The sequence below is a fragment of the Macadamia integrifolia genome, unplaced genomic scaffold (assembly GCF_013358625.1).
Source record: "Macadamia integrifolia cultivar HAES 741 unplaced genomic scaffold, SCU_Mint_v3 scaffold155, whole genome shotgun sequence".
Classification (NCBI taxonomy): domain Eukaryota; kingdom Viridiplantae; phylum Streptophyta; class Magnoliopsida; order Proteales; family Proteaceae; genus Macadamia; species Macadamia integrifolia.
The window spans coordinates 31,616-41,036 of record NW_024868256.1 but is presented as its reverse complement, the minus strand read 5'-3'; the positions used below and the strand labels follow the sequence as shown (position 1 = coordinate 41,036).

The 9,421-nt window shown below is 38.9% G+C and overlaps 1 protein-coding gene across 1 annotated transcript; it reads right to left on the bottom strand.

Moving 5' to 3' along the window:
• Positions 1-2,822: 2,822 nt before the first annotated feature.
• On the bottom strand, positions 2,823-4,832 carry LOC122064176 (cytochrome P450 81Q32-like). Its single transcript, XM_042627887.1, has 2 exons — positions 3,951-4,832; positions 2,823-3,451 (listed from the first exon to the last, which is right to left on the bottom strand). Exons 1-2 carry the CDS (start codon positions 4,830-4,832, stop codon positions 2,831-2,833), a joined length of 1,503 nt encoding a protein of 500 aa, XP_042483821.1. The 3' UTR covers positions 2,823-2,830.
• Positions 4,833-9,421: the final 4,589 nt, after the last annotated feature.

Below are 9,421 nucleotides of genomic sequence, written 5' to 3'. Positions count from 1 at the left end.
AAAAGAGAGTGGAACTTGAGAGAGGAGTCTTACCAAAAATAAAAAATAAGAACGTGAAAAAGGTGGGAAAGAGAGAGAGAGAGAGAGAGAGAGAGAGAGAGAGAGAGAGAGGGAGAATGTGTGAATTAAGAAAAAAGAAGCAGAGAGATAAAGGCTTAACACTTTTTAATGGAATCCATATGTTGAAAAAAGAAACGTACGAAAACCCAAGATCAAGTTCTCGACGACTTGATGAGAGAGAGAGAGAGAGAGAGAGAGAGAGAGGAAAGAAAGAAATAAAGGGTTCACACTTTTTAATGGAATCCACACGTTGAAAAAGGAGAAGTACGAGAACGAACACGCTGAAAAAGGAAACGTATGAGAACCGAAGATCAAGTTCCCATACGAGGACTTGATCCGGACTAATATATATCGTCGATTTTAATTTCACACAATTTTATGTCTTTTGGAAATTTTTATATTAATTTAGGGAAAAAGAAGCCTAGACGCAAAGAAGGGGGAAATGACGGTTTGCTCTCATAATGTTGATGTTTCTATGTATACTTTCATTGATTTACGCACTAGTGTAGAAGCCATGTTACCTTTTAAGGAACCTTTTACCATTAATTTAATTTTTCTTCATTTTTTTTAATACAATTAAATAGGGCAAATCCATTACGATGACAAAGGGGAAGATTTAGATACAATACTAAAAATGTCTTCTGGCAAGGACGGGACCCACATGCCCTCAATAGAATAAAATAGTGCCAATTTAGCAATACTATGGGCACACTCATTTTCAGATCTATGCACATAAGAATAGATACAAGCATCAAACTTCCGCTCCAACACTTTTAACATCATGAATCACAGTAAGAGCATCCCTGAGCGTCATCCTTCCAACTTGAAAAGTTAGGATAAGATCTTGACAGTCTGAATAAAGATAACTAGGGGTGTAACAGGGTTGAGTTGGGTTGGACTTCTTAAAACCTTAGCCCAATCTTAAATACCCTTAACTAACAAACCCACCATGAACCCTGACTCAAGGCTTTAAAACTTAAACCTAGACCCAACCTTTCAGGCCCACCCTAATTGACCCTGATCTTTCATGGCCAGGCCCGGGTTACCCTGACCCTAACTCATAGCCACCCAACCCACCCAAGTGACCCAACCCACCCTACCACCCACCTATCCATGGAGGCCTAAACCATGTCTCCCTCTCTCTCTCACACACACACACGTGCAGAACTCCTTTTTGTCTTGTAAGGAATATAATGGGACTAAAAAATGACACAAAGTTAAAAACTAAAGAAGAGTCCTCCCCTTACGGTTTCACCTTTCACTTTATCTCTACTGTTTTTGGTTCCAAAGTAGTCCCTTTATTCACATAAGGAGCAGGAATAGCTGTAGAGAAAACAATGAAATACCCATACCACCCCTCCTCCCCTTATCTAGTCTCTCTCTCTCTCTCTCTATATATATATATATATATATATATACACACACAGAGACGACAAAGAACACGGAGAAATAGAAGAAGAAGACGACAGAGGACAAAATGGAGATCTTATCACATATGTGGTCGTTCTTAGGGCTTCTCACAGTCCTCCAAAACGTGTTACCTTCAAGACTTCTTCAGCTCTTACACTTAAATCTAGAAAGCTATTCAACACAGTAGATAGCTTCTTTGTGCAGGTAACTCTGCAGAGGCATTCATGAAAAGACTACACGCCTGACAAGTACACTGTAAGACGTTCTAAAGCCACCATGCCCGTAGGGCCTAAGGGAGCTAGAATGCAGGCGATAGCTAATGATGATGCTAATTTCTAATCAGTTTTAATTCTCTAAAGCTTCCAGAAGTACAAAACCAATCATCGATCATTGATCGACAAAAACATGAACAATGTAAGGACACTTAGCAGAAAGAAAACAGAGAGCTTCAGATAAGAAGTTTTGGCAACGAATCCCACCGAAAAAAAGACTATCACTCATAGCCTCACACCCACAAAATCCCACTGAAGAAGGGAGTCTTCTCTTTGGAACTAGGGAAAAATGAGAAGGCAGCCGCAGCCGCAGCCGCAGCCGCGCATGGGTCTCTAATAATAGATTTGGTTTATTCACTTTCTTCTAAAAGAAGACAATGAGACAATGAGACAATGAGACAATGAGACAATGAGACAATATATAATAGGATTTTTGGGATGTCGATGTCGCATAATATTTTAAATTAAGATTAAAATCAAGGTTAACATCAGGGTCATATAACCAAGGTCAACATCGGAGCCAAAAATCAGGGCCAACCTTAATCCTAACTCAGAGTCAGAAATTTTAGGGTTAGGTCGACTTTCAAGGCCAAACTTTCTTGTTCGGGATCAGGGTGGGTTCAGGCTGTCAGGGCTAAACTTGCACCCCTAAAGATTACCCTTCGAATGACTGCTTCTTTAATTTTCACTCAACATACCCAGACGTAAGGCCAAACATTCTCCTACCAAAGTTGATGAGGGTTAAGGCTTATTTGAGCCCACCCTTTCCAGATTTCCAGATTCTCTACATCCGGGAAGGTTTTTTTCTTAATGTTGAAACTTGAAGGTAAGTGAAACTCTATTAACATATAAAATGTGGGAATTTATTTATTTATTTCTTTTGGTTTTACCTTCTGTGTATAAAAACACAAGCACATTTTATGATATACTTGGTTACAATGCTTGAATGACTATGTCGGTTTATTGGTTTATGACCGTAAACATAGGATGGATGACAATAAGGAACAACGTACAGAGAAGAAGTTGAATACATGTGGAGATCAGGCAAACCTGATCCAAACTCGACAAGGTACCGCAAAACAGTGAAGTCAAAGTTGAGAAAGGAAACTCAACATGGCTGGACGTGGCTTGCACTTAGCCACCAAGGGCTTAGCTTTGGGCAAGGTGAGTCCAGTGCCTTCGGTCATGTCGATCAGCTCTTCATCATCCCTTTCCCACTCAAAGCACTGAATCAATGAGCCCAATGTCAACCCAACCACACGCATGGCCAGACCCTCCCCAGGGCAACTCCTCCTCCCCGACCCAAATGGCATGAACTTGTACCCTTCCCTTACTCCTCCAGTACTCTCCATTCTCTCTGGTATGAACTTTGTGGGTTCTTCCCATAACTTGGGATCCTTTTGGATGGCCCACTGGTTCACCAATAGCATTGTGCCACGTGGGATGGTAAAACCTCCTACAGTGCACTCTTCTGATGATTCATGGGGTACTAGCAGGGGGCCGGCAGGGTATAGCCGAAGTGTCTCATTTATGATGCAATGAAGATATGGGAGATGGGCAACATCTGATTCATTGAGCAATCGGTCTTGTCCCACAATGGTGTCGATTTCAGCTTGTGCCTTCTTGAGTACTTCTGGATTGTTCAACAATAGTGACATCGCCCATTCCATAGTCACTACTGTAGTATTAGTCCCAGCTGTTAGCAAAACCTGTAGAATGAGGGGGATCTGTAAATCATATGGTAATACTGGGTGGAGCCACTTATAGACTAGGCAAGGACATTTTTTATCATGTAAAATGGGGACCAGGATCCTCTCCAGCTGCAATGAGCGTCCCAACGCTCATTCGATAGCTGAGAACACTGGGGCATGCATCCTAAGGGGCTTCCAACTGTTGGATGCACCATGGTTGCGTTTTTACTGGAAAGGATCTTCTTCTGTACAAAAAAGGTTTTGAGTTATCATGAGTGATGACATGGGTATCCAGTCACAAGAGGTCAAATCACCAAGGGTGAGGGGGGATTCTTTGCATGTGCAATCAAACAATATTGTGGTGCATACCCTTTATTCTTTTCCCTCACCTATCATTTCTCATAAGCCTTCAAGGGAGAAAAAAAAAAAAAAACCAAAGCAGATTAGTTTCTTTTTGTTTTTTTTTTTTTTTGGGTTGAAAAAGCAACATTAGTTATAGTAAAGAGAGATCTCTTACTTGTATAATGCCTATGATGATTTCATCGGTGTAGTACTTTGGGTCTCCTTCTTGGAGCGACAACAAAACATCGATCAATGACTTCTCATCCTTGGATTGACTTCTCACCATCCTATGTTCTTCAATCAATTCCTGCATAAATTGGTCCCGCTTTCTCTGCAACCTTACCATCTTCTTTTCCAAACCATTGAAGCCAACCCACTTCAACAATGGAAAGAAATCTTCAATGTTGGATGCCCCACCAGCACCAAACATATCCTCTACAAGCTCTTGGAACTGTTTAGCCTTATCCAATACCCCAACATTATCTCCATAGTACCTCTTTCCAGTAATCATCATCATCATGTTATTGAGTGTTAAGTCAAAGAACATGGACTTCATTTCTACAGTCTTAGAAGAGTTTCCGAGGAGCCGCTGCAATAAAGAGTGTACTTCATTGGTACGTATTTTGGAGAACATATGGAGACGAGTAGAGGAGAAAATCTCATGGGTGGTGAGGCGCCTGAGATTACGCCAATGTTGGCCGTAGGAAGCAAAGGCGAGGACGGTGTTATCGAAACCCAAGTATTTCCCAAGGAGGAAGTGAGGGCGGTTGGCGAAGACGATGTCATTGGTTGTGAAACATTCCTCAGCTACTGAAGGGGAAGAGACATGGAGAACACGGCGTGAACCAAATTTAAGGAGTAAGATGGGGCCGTATTGGGATGAGATACGGGCTAAGGTGTGGTGGAGTGGCTTCTTGAATAGATAGAGATGGCCTATGATGGGCAAGGAGAGAGGGCCACTTGGTGGAAGGTTTTTTCTCTTTGGGAAGAGTCGTTTGGAGAGGAGAAAGAAGGCTAGAAAGAAAGCTAGGAAGTAGTAGAATGCTAACATCTCCATTATTGGATGGAATGATGAAGAGAAACAAATCACACCTTCATATTTATATTTGAAGTTCAAACTGAATTAGAGGAAAGTAGCATTTTTTATTTTTTATGGTAAAGGGGAAAATTACATCACTACGTGCATCAAGAATTGGAAAATAGATGTAAACGCTGATGAGTCCGGATCCCCTCTCAGATGAACGATTGTAATTACTGTCCTGCAACGGCGATTAGAGAACACGTGATAAGTGAGAAATCGAATACCTGCTCCTCCCTCCCTCTTTACTTTCATAATTTCTTATTTTACCTCTCTTTCTCTCCCTCTTTTTGACTTCTAAGTTTTTATTTTTATTTTTTCTTCTTCTTCGTCGTTGGATGAACACTTTTGCAGCCGCCTCTACAGTTGCAGCCGCAACCTAAATACAGATATTGGTAATGTCACCTTGGGACCGCCTCGATGAGAAATTGGGGGCCGGGGGAGGGGGCGGTGGCGGACGGTTGGGGCAAGGTGAGGGGTGTAGCGTCTCCCACACACACATTGACTGAGAGAGAGAGAGAGAGAGACTAAAACGGGATATGGCCAGCTCTGGTGCTGTCTTCTTTTAGCCTAGCTTCTAGGTTTTTCTTAATTTGATGTCCTAACTATGGTTATATACAAAATGTATGGGGTATTGAATATATATCCAAAGCTGTTCCAACCCCAACTATTCTTTAACCCTCCACAACCAGGATCCTACTCACAAGAGGTTGGGACAGGGGTACGTGAGGCAAAAGGAGGTTGCAGAAGCTGAATTGGGTGGGGGTTTGTAAGATTTAGTGGATAAATGGGAGGTGTTTGGGGTCAGGAACGGGGGAGGGAGGAGTTATATGGTGTAGGGAGCAGTGAAGGGAAGGGCAGGGTAGGGTGGTTGTTGAACATTTGAAGGTGTGCAACTTCTATATGTTTAAGGGTTACATTCTCCAATGGAAACCTTTTTCCCTCAAACATGTTAGGAAAAAAGACTTTATCCAAGAATGAGGCCTATTTCAACACTTACACTTCTATGTCTATCTCTCTCCTCCCCGAAACAAAGAGTAGAGTCATTCTACTTAAGAATAAAAGAGAGAGACACATAGGAACACCTGACATAAGCCACGCTCCTGGTAACTCTCTCTCTCTCTCTCTCTCTCTCTCTCTCTCTCTCTCTCTCTCTCATGGAAAAGAGAGAGAGATACTGCAAACCAATGTTGATACCATTCAAATTTGCACTTAAGAAATAAGCATTACTGGGGCGAGTGGAAAAATTGTGCAATATTACACCTTACCTACTTATCAAAGAATAAAAGGGGAAAAAGTTCACATCCACTATTAACCACTAAGGATGATCACATACCAAACAATACAATAATTTTTTGTTTCAAGTTAATCGGAGTGGTGGTTGTTGGGTTTAACATATTGTAAGGGTGTCAATTCCTATCATTTAAAAACCAGCCTGACCTACACCAATTATTAAACATGTCAGGATCAGGCCCGGCCCATTTCTAAACAAGTAATACATGATGCAAGGGGGTAAGCCCGACGAGTGTCAAATAGTCTCGGTCAGTTTACAAGTTGGACTCGGCCTGACATGTTTAGCTCTACTGTTTATATTTATATTTGTTGGATTGGATACTATATATTTTGATATTTTTATCAATTATTCAATATAATTAAGTGTAATATATTTTCTAAATTGTTGATGATTTAGTAAAATATATTAATGTATCTTAAATATAAGACAATTAAATACCATTTAAGGTTTTATTAGTACATTAATCTGTTTAAGGCTTGATTATAACTCGATTAGAAGAAGACCAATTAAAGCCCCCGAACCCGATTGAGCCCGACGCAATTGAGCCCTACGCAAGACTGATGGAGACCAACTCATTCCTTAAATATGTAGATAATGGTCCAAAGGTATAGGCCCATCAGGCCCAGCTAAGCTCGACCGAGATCAGCCCAGCCCAGTCGATTGACACCCCTAATATATTGTATGGGGAGGGACAAAGTCAATGTAAGAAGAAATTTGTATGTTACACTAGTGAGGGATTGAAAAATGAGATTTAAAAATAGTATCATCCATATCGGGTTCACAAATATGAGAAAGGGTATCGATGTAGGACCCATTGTTTATTATGTGAGAATGGCATTAAGGAACCTATACAAGGATAATATAGAAATCAGTTTTCTTTTTTTTCCTTTTTTTAATATGGGATCATCATGGATTTTTATTTTTTTTTTCAGACCAGAAATTGGTTGTAGGGTGCAAATTCCTTCTCACACAAGGATTAGAGAAACAAATAAGCGGCCCACCACATAAGAGTTGGTCTGACCCGAGAACTTGGAAGGATCTATCTATCCCCGATAATAAGCTCGTGTCTAACTAAACTCTTATATACCCAAGTACCGATAACTTTCTTCTTTCCTTTTCTTCCCTTTTTTTCAAAGTATACATCTTTTCCTTGCTAGTTGGTAAAGAGAAATAGAAACCAATTACCCTCTCTCTATTTTATAGAGCTTGGCAGCCACTTCAGCCTTATGGTCTACTATATATCCTCTTTATTTACAAATAACTCTTTCTCTTCAAACATTTTTGGGTTTTTTAATAGAGCTGAATTTTCTTTTAATTAGGACCGAGTTGTCCCACACCCATGGTCAAGGGAGAGTGGGTTTGGATTGAGTTCATAGGATACATGGGAACAATGGAGGTGTTATCGACCATTTGTATTAGGGTGTGGACATTGACATCCATTGATGATTATCCTTTTCCTTCATGCACACTAAAGAAAAACTTTCTAGTTTCTTTCTAAAAAAATTAAGAACACTTATGGCAAAGGTTTCTTCAATTCATGAGCACACACGGTTAGGTCATGCAGATATATGATGTCATAATTCAAATGATTGGATATATGAAAAAAAATTTGAATGACCACTCGTTGAATTTTAGGCTCAAATTCAATCGAATACCCTCTTGTTTATATCTATGCATCCTTACACTTGTCTGTCATCGTATTGGAATGTATCCTTCCATAATCTAGATTTTTCAAAGCTTCTATTTTGCCACTTAGTCAACTCTATCTGGGGTTGAAACTTGATATGTAAGCAAAGGACCTTGCTGCATCAGACCTGTTACATGGTGGGAAACTTATACATTGTGTGAAGTGATCTCATTAAAAATCAAATCGATTCATTAATAATTCAAAATTGATATGTATATATATATATATATATATATTGTGGTATATTGATCTAAAAAATTAACCTATGATTAAACGATGACATGAACATATATAACCATAATATTTAAATCACAATAATATATTTCCATGTGGTAAAAAAGTAACCCATATGAGAATAACTTTTCACCTTATTTGTATATCTTTCTAACACTTCTATGTAAGGAACTATGTGCAAATTGACATGAAACCATCTATACTTGTAACGATTACACTACATATAATGCAAGAGGGACTAGTAAAAAAAATTGGGTATTTCAAAAGAGAAAAGGGAGAGAAAAGGAAAGTGAAACAAGGAATCTCCCTCCCAAGAGAGATGGATAAGGTTTTAAAACCTGGAATTGAAATGGCATCAGTATAGGTCTAGAATTGGACAAAATCTACTAAACCCCTAAAAAATGGAATTGGGAAAAGGAAGCAAATATTTCTATAAATTCTGCCTTTAAAGAGTTTTGATTAAACTTGTAGATCTAGTTTCATTGAGTTCTTGCCAATTTATCAACTAAAATTTGCTTTTAAGAATCAATATTAAAGATATGGTTGTCAAAATGGAGGCCGTACCGAGAGACCAACCAAACTGAAATCCTTATTAGTTTGGACCGTTTGGTATTGATTTTGATTTTTGGAAATCAATAAAAATCAAATTTGATTGGACCAACCATCATAGGGATGTAAATAGATAATCGAAATCTGAATTTGAATCCACATCCGTATCGAGTCAAAGAGTATTCGGATTAAAATCCGAATTGTCCAGAAAATAATTATTCAATCCAATTAAATAATTAATTAACGATTTTGAGGATTCTTAAAGTTTAGACAGATTCTAGAGAATGAGGAAAAGGGTTAAGACAACTTAGAAAGATAGATTAAGAGCAATTGTATTCATTGGGGGAGAAAGGTCTGGATTACACAAGTTAGAGTGTAAATGGATGGTTGAAAATTCGAATTTGTTCTGCATCCATATCAGTTTAATAATTAATTAGTGATTTTGAGGGTCCTTGAAGTTTAGACAGATTCTAGAGAATGAGGAAAAGAATTAAGACAACTTAGAATGATGGATTAGGAGCAATTGTATTCATTGGGGGGAGAAAGGTCTGGATCACACAAGTTAGAGTGTAAATGGATGGTAAAAAATTCGAATTCGATCTACATCCATATTAATTTAAGGGTATCCATATCCGATCAGAAACTATCCAAATCCAATCACATCTCTCTGAGTTCTAACAATATCCAATCCGTTTACATCCCACTAACCAATACGGCAATCAAAGTTGGCAAAACTAATCAATAAAAAAAAAATAAAACCTGAAAAACCCAGAAAAAAAAGATGTTATTACTATTTTTCCTGTT

Coding starts and splice junctions, on each gene's coding strand:
- LOC122064176 (XM_042627887.1), bottom strand. CDS start 4,832: ATGGAGATGTTAGCATTCTACTACTTCCTAGCTTTCTTTCTAGCCTTC. Junction 3,452..3,950: donor TCATCATAGGCATTATACAA/GTAAGAGATCTC, acceptor CTCATTCTACAG/GTTTTGCTAACAGCTGGGAC.